The 17,303-nt window shown below is 48.1% G+C and overlaps 2 protein-coding genes across 2 annotated transcripts in view; both read right to left on the bottom strand.

Annotated features, from left to right (window-relative positions):
• Nucleotides 1-266: 266 nt before the first annotated feature.
• On the bottom strand, nt 267-6,614 carry LOC128144947 (cystatin-B-like). The gene is made up of 3 exons (XM_052794442.1): nt 6,462-6,614; nt 1,823-1,924; nt 267-1,085 (listed from the first exon to the last, which is right to left on the bottom strand). The coding sequence occupies exons 1-3, from the start codon at nt 6,570-6,572 to the stop codon at nt 957-959; spliced, it is 342 nt and encodes a 113-aa protein (XP_052650402.1). The 5' UTR covers nt 6,573-6,614; the 3' UTR covers nt 267-956.
• A 2,142-nt stretch (nt 6,615-8,756) lies between these two features.
• CASR (calcium sensing receptor) overlaps nt 8,757-17,303 on the bottom strand; it is a 78,057-nt gene continuing 69,510 nt past the window's right edge. Inside the window, exons 6-7 of the mRNA XM_052795041.1 lie at nt 15,014-15,137; nt 8,757-12,153 (exon numbers count right to left, since the gene is read on the bottom strand). Of these exons, the coding sequence (XP_052651001.1) occupies nt 10,703-12,153; nt 15,014-15,137 (1,575 nt within the window). The 3' untranslated portion in view covers nt 8,757-10,702. The remainder of the gene's footprint in view (nt 12,154-15,013; nt 15,138-17,303) is intronic.

Raw genomic sequence — 17,303 nt, 5'->3', positions numbered from 1 at the left:
CCAGCAGGTCCCCTGCTCCGCTGAGCACAGAGGGCCTACATTTTCCTTAGTGTTCCTTTTGCTGCTGATACATCTTCAGAAGCCCTTCTTGTTAGCTTTCATGTCTCTCACCAGATTAAAAGAAAGTATTTCTAATTAAAACATAGAATAAACATAAGGTTATCTGGAATATGAAAAACAGTCATGGAAAAAAAATCTGAGGAAGATAATAACCAATATTGAAAACCAGTAAAGAGACCAGTGAAACACCAGTCAAGTATGCCATCTCAATTAAAGAGAAATATTTATTGTTATTAATGCAGAAACACTTGTCCAGCTTAAATTCCTTTCCAGGACTTCATCCTTAGGACTGAGAAAATAATCAAGTTGTTTTCTTTTTTTTTTTTTAAACTCATACACCCTCTACTGGACATTACACCCTACTGCTGCAAGAGGATAAACATGATTACCAAGGGAATGTTTGTTTCAAAGGACTATAATCCTCCCGTTCTCTTGCTTTCAAAATTGCTTCAGCTCAAGTCTCACGTCAGGTCTTTGCCAATAAAATACAGAGTACAATTTACATCTACAGATATATTCACAATTGCAAAACAGCACAGAAAAGATTCTGGTTTTTCTTTTGTTCCTTGCTGGAAATACATGAGTATCACTCCCCTTTCAATTTCCAGCCCAAGGAAGTCCACTAACAGGACTCGGTCACAATATTCTGGTTAAGTTGCACTGAGGTCAGTGCAGCTACTTGGGTTTGCATTAGTATAGGTGAAAGGAGAGCTGTGTGACTCTAAAATTTAGATTTTGCACAGGAAGGGAATGGCATAAGAGAAAATTATTTTTTCCAGCGTTAAGTATAAAACAAGACACTTTCCTTTCTCCTTCATTGGCACAGGAATCAGCATTTTGCAGCCTATAGAAAATGCACATAAGAAACCATTAGGAAAACACACAAGATAAACTTGCTAGAAAAAAGCCAGTTCATCATGCTTGGTCTTGCTGCTCTGGTAACTGTGGAGACTCAGCGGCTTATTCTCGTGAGGAAGGCTTCTGAACACCCGCAGGTGCATGAACTCATCATTGCCAACATGGACCTGCAAAGCATGAAAACCAGTGAGTTCCACGGAGTAACCGCAGCCTCCAGCAGCAGGGATGGCGTAGACTGGCGTGTTTTGAGGATGGAGAAGCAGAGAGGCGGTAAGAAAAACCATCACCTCAGAAGGTGCGGTCTTGTTTTAAACCAGACTGGGAGTTAGGACTTTGTGGAAATACCACCTACTCCTTCTATGCTTGTTAGTCCTCCCTGTGCCTGAGACAGGGAATATACAGGTAGGGAATCGGAGTTGCATAGAAGTGATTAATATATTAAATACACGCAAAATGCTCTAATCTTATCTGGCACAACAAGCACTTCAATGCTTTGATTACAGTTGCTTGTTTGTTGTGTGCAGCATCACTACAGGCAGAATCAAAGCAGATTTGATACTTCACTGTATCTTTACACATCTGGACTTCACTTAATGCAATGTTAGTGCTCAACATCACAGATGTGTAACTATCCCCCAAAACCAAGTTTCAGAAAATAACTGAAAAGTAAAAATCATTATGAAAACAGAGAAGTACTCTCATGTCCATTTAATACAGGCAGGGAGACAGGGTGGGAGATGGGGAGGGGGGGTTAGTATATTTTTTTTAACGTACAGATTTTTTTCTTATTAAGGCCAAATCATGAGCATCTCTCTGTAGGTAAGTAAAGAAAAAAAAACCCCACCATTCCAAATATTATACATTTAAAAAAAAATTAAAGTTCCCATTGCCCAGTGTCCTCTACCTTGATGAAGTAGTTTGTTCCAGCAACCACCTGTGTTTTAAACTCCACTGCAGTGAAGACATCAAACTTTTTCCCTTCTTTTTCTTCTAGCTGAGGTTTCACCTTAAGGAAACAATAGGTTATTTAAGACTGATGCAAGATTCAAGTATTTAGGACTTAAGGCCCTCACTATCAGTGTGCCTCAGTACCCTCCAGGTCACTGCTTCTGAATTCCCAGACAGAGCGTTCCTGCTTTTCCAAGTTATTAAAAGATTAAAATGAATAAAATGAATTAAAATGAATAAAGCAGGATCAGAAATCTAGACAGGCAGCAAAGCCAAGACAGCAGTGTGATTAAGTCGCCACAGACTGACACCAAGCGTGGAGCCTCCAACAAGAGAATTGTGTGGGTATGCTAAAAGATTTATTGTGACAAATTGTTTCCTCTATTGATGTCTCAGCTTCCCTTTCTGTCCTGTATATCTAACAGCAAATATAAAGTGGTTCAGTATCTACCTGCACAAGACTATAGGTCTCTCTAGAGAGAAGTTTTTAATATACATCATTCTTACAATGAGAAAAAGGGCCGTCTTCAGCATTAGCTCCCTTTTCAAATTCAAAACAAGTTATTACAGACCCAGCATCACAGAACAGACAGACATCCAAAAATCAAGCTTTGAAAACAAACTACCCAAGCCTAAGGTTTTACAACACTTATTTGACAGTTCTTCCAGCGTGTCTGCTGAAATCTGTAATGTTTTCAAACTGCCAATATTTTCCAAAAAATAACTGAAGCATAAAGGCTTCCGAGTTATCATCCCAGTTTCCAGAGTGTAAAACCAGTGCTCAAGAAGTCAAAATAACTTGTCCAATACCTCAGAGGGAGGCATGAAACTCCTGCATTGCAGCTTTCTCTCCCACGCTTGGCTCTCTAGAACATCACAGCTACATGGTAAAATTCCTGGTCAGGAAAGCAGATTTCAAGCTTTGTTTACAGGGACAAGAATGCATTAGTCTTGGAGTCCTTGTTGCAAGCGTAGTTCTACCCAGGCCTTACCTCCTGCACTGCATCATTATGTAGCCCTCCTTCCACTCCCAGTGCAATAGTACCAGCAGTGAGTAGATACTCTTTTTCCAGCTATATGGTGTACTTCCCCTTCTTCCTAAAGTCAAGGGGAATAAATACATTTGCTCTCCTGCCTGAATCCCACCTGCTTCCTTGGGGGAAAACAAGTGCCAGTTTGCCACTGCTCAGGTGCTGCAGGTGAAGTAGGAACAGAAACAATTCCTGCAACTGGTTACATTCTCCCACCTCTCTAGCACCGAGAAGGCGCAGGACCAAACTCTGGTGCCTTTGCAAGATGGCTCATCAGTGACTATACTGTCCCTGGGGGCTGTGACCATACTGTACATCTTCCCTCAGATGTCATACCTCTACACTTCTTCCAGGCTGTGAACAATACATCAAAAGTAAGATAACGATGTTTGGATGCTTTTGTACATATGATTTTCTGCCATATGGAAATCAAAGCGCACCCAACCACTTTGCATTCTAAGATGCAAGGAAGGGCACAGCCCCAGAAAGCGCAGTGATTCAGTCCTCCATCCTCCCCTTCTCCTGAGTCAGGAGATGGAGCAAGTGGTTTCAGTTTCCATCACTGGAGCTACTGTAACAAATTTTAAGCAGCAGGGAAGAGGGCGGACATAAGTATCCCACTGACCCTATCCTGTCCCATGCTCCCTTAGCAATCCTAGGCGCTGTGCAATGTTGGTTTCTTAGGTCTCAAAATTGCCCTGTCTCAGCACATTTTGTATTTCCACCAGGAAGCTGAACACTGGGCTCCATGACTGCGGACAGCTCAGAGTTGCATGCAGCTGCAAGCTTGTCAGGGTGTTATCGTGGCAATGACTCACCACAGCATGTGACAAACAGGCATCCCAATTCAGTACAGGGAGGGAGAGCCCAGACAGAAATACTCTCAGAAAGACCTGGAATCAGCCCACCCTGCTAACTGATGGATGATCTCAGCCTAGATCTGGGGGTCCTGGTGGATAGGGCACTAAATGTGAGCCAGCACTGTGCCCTGGTGGTAACAAAGGTAAGACCATACTGGGCTGGATCAGCAGGAGCCTAGCCAGAACAGAGAGAGGCAAGCGATTACTGCCCTTTACTTGGCACTTGTTAGAGAACTTTTGGAATACTACATCCAGTTTTGGGCCCCCGATACAAGAAAGATGTCAATAAACTGTAGCGAGCTCAGTGGAGAGCCACCATGAGGTCAGATGGCTGGAGCACTCGTGCTGTGAGGAGAAGAAAATGAGCTTGCTCAGCCTGGAGAAGAGAAGGCTTTGAGGAAAGCTTTCCAGTACCTACAAGGAGTCAGGCTCTTTACTGAGGGGTGATGGCAGAAAAATGAGACACAAGGGTCATAAATTGAAACTGGAGGTTCAGACTGGATATAAGGAAAAACTTCTCCCCTGAGGACACTGCTGCAGTACAGCAGGCTGCCCAGAGAAACTGTGCAGTTCCCATCCTCAGAGGTTTTCAAAACCTGACTGGACAAAGCCCCGAGCAGCCTGGGGCTGCTGACCCTGTGCTCAGGCAGGAGGTGCAGTCCCTTCTCACCCAAACTGTGATTCAATCACAGGGCTGAAAATCATCATGTCCTGAAGGCTCTTTGCTGTTCTGCGTGACCTGTTTGCTTAATCCCAGAGCAGTTACTAAAAAGCAGGTGGTTCAAAATCACCCTGGCTAACCTCTGCCACAGCTGCCAGTAACAAGCCAAAGGCAGAACAGGCCTGGCTGGAAGTCCTTGCCATGGAGAAGCAGTTCCTATGGGAACTCCTAAGCCAGACACCATTGGAAGGAAGCTGTCCTGCTCTGTCTCACACTGTACCCGCTCTGGGCGAGCAGCAGTACTTGCCAGGACCACGAATCTGAACAACGTTCGGCCATCGCCACGATTCTTACGAAACAACACAATGGAGGCAAGAACTGGAAAAGCAGGAACAGGAAATGTATTTATGGCAAGGGAACTGGCAGGCTCTAACGAATCTCCACAAAGATGTGATTTTAAGCAAACAAAACAATTTGAGAAGTCTACCTAGATTTAACAAAACTAGTGTTTCCTTCACAGTCTGTATCCAGATGTGGATATGATTGCACGGGCAAGTTTTCAGTTTGGGGTTTTCCCATTTATATTTCATTAAATAAAGTAATTTAAACTGGCAGTCAAAATAAGCTGGACAAACTTTGAAATATTTACGTGATTTAAATGAAAATGCCAGATTTTTGGTTAATTCTGTTCACTTCTGAATCCAAGTGGATATCATTTTTATACTCTTCATCTTAGTTTTGGATTACCAAACCACTGCAGTCCGCCACAGAACAGAAAGTCAGGATTTCAAACCTAGTTGTCAGTCCATGTGCAACGTTAATTGCATACCTGCATTATCTTTAACATGACACGTAGGCCTTTTCAGGTCAAAACAGTAATTGCAACTCTCTCAGCAATTCTCGATAATGTACTCATTACTGCAAACTCAGGTTGGCGCTTAGGAGACACACATCCCTCTCTTTTTAAATGCAGAATCATCAGATTCTACAAGCTAAACATTAATTTCAATGACTGCTGTGCCTTTGGGTGCTCTGTACGTATTTAGAAACCGCTGCAGCCAGGGGAACAAACCCAGACAATGACAAAGAACATAAGAAGCTGGAGCTCGTCTTTCATCTTTCTCCACTGGCTTGGCACACCCTAGCTGATAAAACCAAAAAGCAGAAGTAACTTGAGTTCCTAAGACTGAAACAACGCCGTGTGCTTTGAAAGAACTTAGTTGTACACCAGCATTTTTAGAGCAAAAGCATGTGCTCCGTTAACACGGGCGGCAGTTTAAGTTACTGCATCAGGATTTGGAGCTGGCAGTGGTTAGAGCTGAATTCTGCGTTGAGGAATAGCAGAAGCAGCAGAGAAGTTTTCTTGCTAACCCCCCCCCCCCCCAAAAAAAAAAACCCCAACCCCAACCCCGGTGGCTACAAGGTTTAGACTTTGTAAGAACCATCTGAGCGCAAGAAAACGGACCTTTTAGAGCCGGGACGCGCACGGGTCGCCCGGTGTCCCTGCCCTGACGCTGGCGGGTAGCACATCACCTGCGGAGCCAGGGACGGAGCTGGAAGCAGCCCAGCTCCCCCCGAGCACTCACGGCTGCCTACGGTTCCTCTCCAAACCCCCCGAAAACGTCCTCTTAAGATGCCGAACCGGCTCTGCCCGGGGTCAATAAACCCACGCGAGGCCAAGCAGGCACAGGGAGGGCTCCGCAGGGCCGGCATGTTTCCACAGCGTATCGGTTTTCCCGCCTTTAAACTGAGGCGGGGAGGGAAGGCCTCTCCGCCTTCAGCTGCGTCGGGCGATGGCGCAGCACACCTGGGCCCTCCGCCATCTCCCGCACCGGGACGAGGACCCAGCGCTGGGCTCAAACCTACCGCCGCCGGGCACCCCCCTCACCCCGGCGGGCAGGCCCCCACGGAGAGCCGGCGGCTCCCGGGAGAAGAAGGCCCGGCGGGAGAAGGCAGCCCCGCCAACCCCCCCCCCCCCCTCCCCGGTTCCTCCCCGTCCCGAGCCCCCGGGGACTCCCTGCCGAGGCAGCGCGGTCCCCTCACCTCATCCGCCATCTGCTGCGTCTCCTTTGTGGCGGGCCGGGCCGCCGAGGTTCCCCCGCACAACATGGTGGCGGCTGCTCCCGTCCTTCCTCCCCCCCCCACCTCCGCCATCACCACCCCAAGGCGGGGCGCGGCCTGCCGGCGGGGCGGGACCGGCACCGGGCCCGGGCGGACGGCGGGGGCTTAAATCTGGTTCTGGGGTCTTCTGAGGGGTGAGGGGGAGAGCGGGAAGCCCCGCCCCCGGCACCGCCGGGGGGGCAGCGATCGCCCCGGGGGGGGGGGGGCGGCAGGGCCGGGGGGGGTGGAGGGATTTTTAGTGCAGTACGGTGGGAGCGGGTCTGTCCGCTAGCCTGATTAAAAAGGAAAAAAAAAAAAAAAAAAAAAATGATGCGCAGAAGGCCTGCGGCCTGTCCTGGGTGGGTGAGGGCTCTGCGGCCGTCACGCCGTCCTGAGCTGCTGCTTTTTGCTTTTCCGGTGTGTCACGTCTTCCAGTGACGCGTTCGCCTGAGCAGCGTGGAAAGTTTCCCTCTGCGGGACTCCGTGGTCCATCGCCCCCTCTCCCAGGCTGGTCTTGCTGTCCCTCAGCCAGCAAACCGAAGGCTGGGGGGAATTATCCGGCCTTTGAGAACCCCTCTGCTGAGACTTCAGTCTGAATGTTCAGGTCTTTAGCTAAATTTCCCCCCAATTTAAACCTCCAGATTCCTTGGGAAAACAACAACAACAACAAAAACCTACCTTCCTCCCCCTGCTTCCCAGCATCCCTCGGTACATTTGGTAAATATAACCCTGAATTTAGCAGCAGCCAGTATCGCATGCTGAACGGGCCTCCTGCACTGGTAGGGAGGACATGGCATGAAAAAGAATGGGGAAGAAAGATTTCTTTCCCCCGGTATCACCTCTCTCCTCTGTGGAGAGCGAATAAATGCTCTGCTGGGGGTTTGGGCAAGCAGAGCTCTGCCAGGTTTGTGAGCAGAGAGGGGGTGAAGCATCGGGCTCTTCACCGGGATGGTTCCCTGCCCATCAGCCAAGTTTGCCAGTGGAAATCCCACCACAGAGTTAAAGCTCTTTGCTTTTGTCCCCACTGCTGTTGCTTCTCTACCCAATGGCTCAGGAAACACCAGCGTTGGCACATGATTTCCAGTAGGTTTTTGAGCCATGGGGGGTGGGATGGGGCAGCCGTTCACGTGGGCAACTTCTGGTGGGACATGCCAGTGGAGGTTCACAGGCTTGAGCTTTCAACAGAAGGACGTTTTTCAACTTGTCTTCATCAGTATTGTCTTGTGTGACACACAGACAGGCTTTTGGACAGGCGTCTGAGCAAACTTCCTCTTCTGGACTTGGCAGGATGAGAACGTAGACCCTCCTCTGTGCATGGGAAAAAGGGTTTGGTTGCAACTCACCTTGACGAAGGGGATCCTTTTCTTAACTGAACTTCCCTTGCATCTAGCGTGTGTCACTACAAGAGGCTGCAGCAGTGGCTCTCACACAGCGTGTGGAGTTCAAGGCTTGGAGCTCCACGTATATGTGCGGTGAGGGTGGATGGGGGTTCCCCAGCAAACTGAGCACGGTCGGGTCTGTTACTATAAAATTATGGCAGCTGCTGGAGCGTCAGTGCGTGCCAGGGTACAAATTCCTTTGAAGTAGATGTAAAGAACGGAAAACACCTAAAGAATGAAAACTGCCCAAAGAATGAAAAACACCCAAATGTCAATATTATCTACAGTGTGCATAGCCAGTGAGTGTTGTTCGCCAAACAAGTCAGCAGGCGGTGACGTCCTGTTTCTCACGTTGGGTGTGTTCGTGCAGAGTCTTCAGTTTGTACCTTGTGTCATTTTCATTTCATGCATTAAGCTCTTCTCTGCTTTCGGTGCTGTCAGCTTCGCTTCAGGGGGTACTGTACTGGGTTTGGCCCGTAGGAATGATTCACTAGCACTAAAACTATTTGGCTACTGAAATTTTTGGAAGTGTGGACCATAACCAAAGTACTTTTTTTAGCCCTTTCTGCCATCTAGTGCCCATCTCCGTTCGTGCATTTAGACTCGGGAGACCACCGGTCTCAATTCCATACCCTCAACTAAGCCTAGAGGCCACAGTCAGCAGCCTGGGGAAGGGACCCGGTTTTTCAGAAGCAGTGAGCAACTGTCACTGTGTCCAGGGGTAGAATGTGGTTTCCAAAATTGTGGCCACAAGGACTTGTGTTTTAAAACTCTTTTTTTTTTTTTTCTTTTAACCAGCTGTGCCATAGCTTTAATCAAATACTGTAATCGGCAGGCCTTACAGTTAAAGTTGGATTGGTTCTTACATGGTGTGATTAAAATGTGAGCCCACTCCGAGGGGAATGTAACAGATCAACAAAAGGCTTAAAATAACTTGTCTGAATAGCGTGCTCCTTGGAGTTCTGGACTTCCACTTTGCTCTCCTGAGCCCAAACTCCTCCTCCTTGTCAGCAACAAGTGGAGGTGGCAAAACAAAGTTTTTATGCAGTAATGTCACCTGTAAGTTTTATTTGCCTGCCCTGGCAAAAGAACAACCAAGAGAAAACAGTAACAAGAGAACTGTGGTATTTTCCCCAACGCACTCACACAGTCCTTTCGTCTCAGCTCACACTAAGCTGCAGGCCCGTCTGCCTTTCCACAGTGGTCTAGACTACCTTCCTGTTTGATGAGAGAGGGTACTGACATCTTCATGTCAGATGCTTGTTCTTGCACACGGGATCTGGGAAGAGGGAAATAAATTCTGCAACATAACCCTGCCCTCTCCTGCCAGGCTGTCGAGGGGTGCTTTTTCTCTCATCAGGCTGCAACAAATATCTCTTCTAATGACTCTCTTACTTCAACCTTTCCAGCATGGATGGAGAACCAGGCATGCCTTGCAAAACCAGGAGCATTACGTCTGCTTTTCGGGGAGTGGGACAAGTGTCAAGAGTAATGAAGTTCTGCTATGCTCTCTGCTGAAGTCCTTACTGTTTTTCTTTAGGTACAGTCTACCCTTCTTGTGCTAGGTGCCCTCTCTTCAAGATGGGTCAGGAGGGAAGTAACCTAGTAGGTGGCCTAGAGGAGCCAAAACATATCCAATTTATCCAGTTGTCTTTGTGCGTGTCTCAGAGGCCAGGCCTGTATGTCTTCCTCGTCCAGTCATCTACCAGCACACACACTTCAGATATTCACCCACTCCTGCAATTGTATTACCACATCTGGGGGCTGTTTCTCCATCCCTAACTCCTCCATTTCACCTTGTTTCATTTGCTTTGTATCAGGCCCACCAGTATCGTCACGACTAGCGCGATGCTCTGTGTAGGTGTGAGGCAGATTAATATGGCAAAGCACAACACTGACTATGGTGTGAAAGGGTTAGCCATGTATGCCATGTGGAATATTACAGCAGCAACACTTCGTTAAGCATACAAATACTAGCGACATAATCAATCATGGATACATCTCATTGTGCTCTCACAATGTTCTCCGGGGGGCATTTACAAGCTGTTCTCCCCCTCCACCAAAGCGGGTAGGCTGGAGGCAAAGCTACCTCAGCTGGAGGAAACAAGTAGGAACCTAGTAGCTTGGTCTAGTGCAATGGAGTCTATGAAGAGTATTGTCCAACATTTCCTGCTGGGCAGAAAGGAGAGATTGGGACATTACTAAATATAAATAGCAGGGCGCTCTGCCACATTAAATACTTTACATGTTCACACCCTTGGCTGTACACAGCATGCAGGATGTTGGGGGCTTTTTTATTTTCCCCACGACCGTGCCTTCCCCAAGTGAAACCGTGTACCTTGCTTTTGTAGAGCTGAGAGTCCTGATGCACATGGTTACAGATCACATATACTGGATAAAGAGGGAATATTATACATAGTGGGAAAGAGGAATATTATACATAAATGTAAAAGCAGAGTATAGTGGAATTGCCTAGTGCCTCCCATAGTCAGCCGAGTTGCAGTCTGGCAGGAAAAGCTTACGGAGGCAAGGCAGCATGCAGACTTCTGCCAAAGCCCCACCAGAGGCGATCTTCACTTGTCCTTCTGAGGTGTCCTGGTTTCGATAAAGCGAACGCAAATTCAGTCCAAGGCTCCCCAGACACAGTCCTTCCTCTGGAGGCACAAGTGTTACCCTGCCGGCACTAACAGTAAGGGGTGGTGGGGCTGTGTCACAGGAGTGTGTCTTTGTTGTCTTTCCCGTTCAGAAGCAAGAGGTGAGCAAGTTCCTCTTGGGGGCTGGTGTGCTCTTCACGATCTTCTTTCGTTAGGAATGTACCGTGTTCTCTGTGACAGAGCCACCTCCAGCGCCTATAAAATTTCGGGAGTTAGCCGATGGCAGGGAAGGCTCCGCCTCAGGGCTTGATACCTCTTCTTTGGTGTCTCCCACCACCGACTCCTGCGAGCTGGTCTCCGGGCTGGAAGCTGCCTGGAAGCCAGGCTCAGCACTGAGGGGCTCGCTGTTCTGCAGGGGAAGCAGGGCCCGGTGCCGCATCAGGCTGTCGTCACTGTTCTGGGCCTCCAGGGAGTTCCTGCGCTTGGCGTTCCTGTTGGCCATGGCGTTCTTCTGCGGTTCCTCGAAGCTCAGCGACAGGGTGACCGTGCCGCTCCCGAAGCTGACTTTTTGCTTGCACCCACGCTGCTGCTGGCGCTGCCGCTCGGCGGAGGCTGGTAGAGGAAAAGGGTCCTCGTGGTTGCTCTTGCTGCTGATGGAGGAGGAAGGGGTGGAGCCGGTGGAGCCCCCCAGGCTGTTGGAGCGCTTGCGCGACACGTTGCTCCGTCTCAGCGTGGCTCTGGCAGCCACCTTGAAAGCGTGGGCGGCTGTGCTGCAGCGCACTTCCTCGATGGTGTTGCGGGAGGGCTTGAAGAGGATGATGTAGACTTTGTTGAAGAAGATGCAGGCCAGGAGCCCAAAGCTGGCAGCCAGTATTGCAATCACCTCCACGGCAGAGACGAACTTGCCGTATGTGCTGGCGTAAGCAGGGATGAAGGAGATCCACACGATGAAGAATATCAGCATGCTAAAGGTGATGAACTTGGCCTCGTTAAAATTCTCAGGCAGCTTTCGAGACTTGAAGGCGAAGAAGAAGCAGATGGCTGCCAGGAGGCAGGTGTAGCCAATGAGGAAGCCAAGGGCCATCAGGGAGCCTTCATGGCAGGTGATGAAGATAATCTCATCCTCCAGTTCATGGTTTCGGTAACTGGATGGCGGGGCCGTGTAGAGCCAAATCACACAGATGACAATCTGCACAAACGTGCACAAAAAGACCAGGAGAAACTGGAGGTTGAGGCCCCACCACTTTCGGTGGAGGCTCGTGGGGATCTTTGCCTCAAAGACGAGCAGGACACGGTTGGTTTTCACCAGGATGCAGGAGATGCAGAGGACAAAGCTGATGCCGAAAGCTGGCTGCCGCAGACGGCAAGTCCAGTTCTGGGGCTCGCCAATGAAGAACAACGAGCTGGAGAAGCAGCAGAGCAAGGAGAAGAGGAGGAGGTAGGACAGCTCCCGGTTTGTGGCCTTGACGATGGGTGTGTTGCGAAATTTGGTGAAGACTCCCAGGACAAAAGAAGTCAGGAAAATTCCCAGCACAGCAAAGAGAGTCAGAGCAATCCCAAAGGGCTCGGTCCAGGACAGAAACTCTATCTGCTTGGGGATGCAGGACGTGTGGTTCTCATTGGACCAGTAATCCTCAGGGCACTTGTCACAGGCACTTGCATCTGAAAAAGAAGTGACAGGGAGAGGGAAGGTTTGTCAGAATGAGAGGCTGAAACGTGGGATGACACATATGGCAGCTACGCACCGGCCTTCATCTTAAATACATGGGGTGTTCCCTTCAGGTGTCTGCAGATTTCCAGAATCATATGTTGGTGTCTCAGAGTGTTTTACATTGAAACAACCAGCCTCACATGGGCTATATAGCAAAACACAAAGCATGCTTAGTTCCAGCTTAAAAAAAAAGTCCTGCTCCTGCACTCGTGTTTCTGGAATCCATTTCTTGGCAAAACTTTGCAAACTTTGATTGCTGTCAGCTGTTACACAGGCTCTGTTCCTCTGTCTTTCTTGTTCCTTCATTTTTATCATCTACTTCTGTCTGTCTTCATACCTCTCACACTTTTATCATCATTTGAAACATCCTGCCTGTCTCTATTACAGAGAAAATTAAAAACGTGCTTGCCTCCTTAAGTGCTTTGAGAGCCTATTTCATATTCCACGGAGGCGAGTCTTAAAAGTGTTTAAATTACTCTTCCCTGAAGACAGGCAATGCCCTTGACTCCCAGCACACTCTCATTTCATGTTGGAACATCAGCGGAAGATGTGTCTTAATGATATCACTCTCCCCACACCCAGCAAAGCGTCCCGCTGATACTTGCAAAGGGAAAATTGATGCCTCCATCTCCTTCCTCTACATGAAACTAGTTGTGCCTACTGGGATGGCAACGTATGTCTCCAATGGCTGCCATGATCAACAGGCAAGGACCTGCTGTTTCTGCTCTACTTTGACCCAAATGGGTCTTGTGCTCCAGTGGGGAGGGTCATGACTCCTTTGATGGCAGTGGAAAGGGGTTGAGAGCAGTGAGCTGGAAGTCACAACCTACCTCAGCCTTCAGGATCCCAGCGGGATAGCAATGGGCTGCAGTGAGTTCTGGGAACAATCATTCAGAAAACCCCTTTAGCAGCAACCTCCCTCTGAGCTTTGCACCTAAGCACAGACAGAGACTCAGAGCATAGCTTCCAGAGCAGAGCTTGATGCTAATGAGAAGGCCAAGATTTCAAGCTCTCTCATTCTGGAGGGGTGGTTGGAGGGAGCATCCGTGACCTGATATGATACTGCTTTCCTAATGACTTGTTGCCTCTCCTAAGCTGTTCATGTGAAAAACTTGCTCTTGATGCAAAAAGCTCAGTCAGAACCTCCCATCACCACACGTCATTTCATTTCCATCCATTCAGCCAATCATTTTTATTTTTCTTGTGCCTTTTACCTGCAGGCCTATTGCAAACTGCAGGCAAGGCAGAGCTAACTTCACATACCAGGGAATTCAACAGCCTCTACCAGAGACAGTGGCAGCTATTTAGCACTGCATCCCAAAGATGGGCTTTCACTGTTGCCTTGAGCTGACTTAGAGACCATGCTGCCCCTGAAGGGAGTAAACCAGATCTCCCTCCTCCCCCAAGGTCATGCAGCTTCTCGTTCTAGCTGGAAACTCAACCTGCCAAGAGTTTGTTTTCAGGAGGACCAGAGACCGGATCCAACTTGCTCTATGGTCACACAAGTACCTGCACCACTCCCAGACAAAGGGTGGGAGCAAACAGCTGGGAGAGGACATGACAGATTGTCTCCTTTGGTAGTATCACTGTCTCAGCTGGTTGAGACTGGTTGTAAAACTGCTCTCTACGCCTACAAAACTGGCAAGCACAGGAAGTAAAGAGCATTACTGTCAGCTGAAATAGCAGCAGGAAACTGTGGAGTCAGAAGGCAGTCACCCCCTCAGCCCCACAAATTTCACCAGCACACTAGTGCCACCTCAAAAAATCCTGTGAAAAACACCAAAAGACCCCTATTACACATGACCAGAATTGCTTCTATTTAATTTGAAAATGCTACTCCTAAGCATCCTGTAGTACTATATATGTTCGTGCTAAAAAATCATTGCTGTCTGGTAGGGATGCAAATTAGATTATCCCAAAGGAGAACAATTGTTCAGTCTTGCACGCAGCTTACTGAAGTTTTCATCTCAGGCAAGGTCTGCAGCGTGTGCTGGGACCAGTGCTGCCAGAGAGGGTGTGAGGAGATCCTGAGCTCTCTGTAGTGTGGAGAGGACTGCTGTTCTGAAAGGATTCACTTGCCTTCCTTACCCTGGGGATGCCCAACACTGAGGGAGCACTAATGGTGTTGGAAATTCAGATTTTTTCAACCAGCTCTAAAACTAAGGTTACCTTTTCCCTCAACTGCAGAACCTGAGTGGCTCGATCCAAGCTCCCACTGAAACCAATGACAAAGATGTCCATGGGTGTTTGATAGGACCCAGAGATTCTGGTCTCTTGCAGTGCCAGTGCTCAACAGAAACTGTGGTTGGTGACCCCGTAAAAGGAAATATCCCTTTCTGCTTGTGAAGTCAGGGATGGAATGGACTTTATTTCTTTGTAAAGCATGAAATAAAGCCCTGACAATGTGAGGAAAAGCAGACAGGTAACTACAGAATTTAGGATTAGGGTAGGGTGTATCTCCTTCCTCCAGGCTTTTGGAAGAAGAAAAGCTATTGCTACAGTGCAATGGAATTTGCTTGTGGCTGCCTGAGAGGCTTCCTATATGCAAGTCCTTTTTCAAGTTCTCTGCCTTAATTTTCCTAACTTGGAGCAGAAGGGACAAGCAGACTTAGCAGAAGACAGGACCTGAGGACCACAGGACTCAAATCCCATAAGCTTTTCAGAAGTCCCCCCAGACTTTCTGTGAAGCCCCCCCAGCAAAGCAGCCTCCAGCTCAGCACTGTAGGGAAGCGATTTCAGCACAACTGCAGGTGATGCCCAGAGGGCTCGCACGGTCCCCTGCAAACCCCAGAGCAGCTCTGGGGGTATTACCTGTTTCATCACTGTACTCCCCGTCGGGGCAGTCCACGCACTCGAAGCAGCAGGTGGGCTCTCCCTCAATAATGCCCTTCCTCGTGCCCGGGAGGCAGTCCCTGCTGCAGTTAGAGAAAGGCACCTGCAAGAGAAGAGCCCGAGGAGAGTTAATGGTGGCAGTGGCCCACATGCAGCCTTTCTACAGCAGGACCTTGGGCTTCCTCCAAGGGTGTTATTGCTTGATTAGCACGCTGGATGGAGAGCCTCAGAGGCTCACTTCTTCCCTCCAAAGAACAGACATTTTGCACAATAGTCCTTCCCCAACCCACTGCAGTGATATTTGTTTGAAAGAACACATCAAGGGATGGTAGGGAAAGTCAGCAGATCTTTGTAATCTCTACTGTGTTGTGGGCACTGACAACTGGTATGTGACCCATGATACACATACCAGAAAACAGTTGTCAGATGGTTAAAAGAAAAGACAATCAATCTCTACTGGCAGGAATTTGAGTCAGCCTTGCAGATGATGGGCTCTGACTGCTGATCCCCAATCCCATGTACTGCATATTGACTGCTTATGATTTATGGGAATTAAAACAGCTTCTTGAAACCCACTTCCTCCCGTTCTTCTGAAGACCCTCTCCAACCCAGAAACAAAAAAAGGTAAATTAATTAAACAAGAGGAGTTTTCATATGAAAGAAAGAAACACCCTGGTTTTAGAACACTGAGCATCAAAAGATACAAATCAGCAGCTATATGTAGATCCAAAGGCTTCCAGACTTCTGCTGCTACAAATGATGAGCTGTGTCACCTGGTGGCTGTGCATTTATGGTGTGTGTGAGCCCACCTGGGCATGGTCATATCCTGGCAGCCAGTGGTTGCATGGTGCATGCTCATCACATGCCCAATGCACACTGGCAACAAGGAGTTCAGCAAAATAAGTGGAAGCCTGGGCCTTTTTTACACAGAAGCACAACCTGGGGTTGAGCTCACCTTTTCCCAGCTAAATTAAGGAAAGGGAGCTGACGCAGAACATGGCTTTCTCAGCTCGAGGGAGTTAAACCCACAATTTCCACTGCCAGCAAAGTACCATGATCTGTACATACTTAAGGGCTGCTCCAGTTGGAAGCCTCCATTCACCTTTTTGGAAGTTTGCTGCTAGTTTGCCCAAGTGCTGCTAACCTGCTGATCTCCAGGAACCTCCTGTGTGGGTGCACTTAGGCAGCGAGTCCAGGGTATGGTTTGGAAATTTCCTGTGAGCAGGCATTGACCTCAGCCACAGAGTAAGCAAGCCCTCGGTAGTGGCAACTCCTATGCGGAGATGCCCATTTTGTGGCTCAGGTATTCACCTGTAGCTGAGAGCGGTCGCCGTTGCTTATCACTCTGAAGTATAGCTGCAGCACCGTTTGGGAACGCTGTTTCTAAACTGTTAATCAGGATTGCATAATTAATTGGAGAGGCACATATCCAGGGCAAATCCCTGCAGCTCGCCACTTGAAGCACTCTTTGCTGTTAGTACCTATTGCTATGAATACAGTGTGCTGTTAATACCTATTCCTTGGGACAGGCTTTCGGCAGGTAGTGCATCCGCCAGGAGGACTTTGTCAGTCTAGACTGTCTTTCCCTAGGCTGCCACTCATGATTTTGAACAGGGCTGAATCCAAGGCCTGACTGAAGTCATGCACTGCTTCCCCATTGTCTACTAAGCTGACTGAGCTTCCAAGGAGGAAAGTTAAATTGGTTTGACATGATTTCATCTTGACAAATCCATGTTGGTTTATTATCCTCTAAGTGTTTATAAACTGTTTAATAATTTTTTTTATCAAGTCTTTTAGGTTACTGAAGCTCAGCTCCATTGTGTGTAATTCCCTTGGCTCTCCTATATCTGCTTCTAAAATCAGGTATTACAATTACCCTCCTTTAATCCTTTGAGACATCACCCATCCTCCACATTTCTCAAAGACAAATTGCTAATACTTTTGAGATTGCTTTGGCTGCCTTCTTAAGTATTCTGTGGGGAATTTCATCAAGTTCTGCCAAAATGAATCTATCTATCTTACCTACTTTTTAAGTTGTTCTATTGCAAGTCTGGCCAATGCTGAAGTTCCTGTGTTAAAATTAACTACGTTTAGTCTTTTTTTGAGGACGGCGGGCACAGAAGGCTTCAGAGAGTGAAGTACTGACTACTCTCTTTGAGCAGAGCATTTTATCTGGAAGAAATGCAAACTCTATAAACTGAAAAAAAGGCTGCAGCAGACATAGAGATCACAAACCCCTCTGCTGGCACACAATTTACATGCTCTGGCA

This window comes from Harpia harpyja, chromosome 8 (genome assembly GCF_026419915.1).
Source record: "Harpia harpyja isolate bHarHar1 chromosome 8, bHarHar1 primary haplotype, whole genome shotgun sequence".
In the NCBI taxonomy this organism is placed as follows: domain Eukaryota; kingdom Metazoa; phylum Chordata; class Aves; order Accipitriformes; family Accipitridae; genus Harpia; species Harpia harpyja.
The sequence above is the reverse complement of the archived record's forward strand: the minus strand, read 5'-3'. Positions and strand labels throughout refer to the sequence as shown.

Bases quoted from the DNA above. Each gene is read 5' to 3' on its own strand.
- LOC128144947 (XM_052794442.1), bottom strand. From the start codon at position 6,572: ATGGCGGAGGTGGGGGGGGGAGGAAGGACGGGAGCAGCCGCCACCATG. The intron at 1,925-6,461 runs GTGAGGGGACCG...TGTTTCCTTAAG, and splicing joins CGCAGCAGATGGCGGATGAG to GTGAAACCTCAGCTAGAAGA. The intron at 1,086-1,822 runs GTAGAGGACACT...CATGCTTTGCAG, and splicing joins GAACAAACTACTTCATCAAG to GTCCATGTTGGCAATGATGA.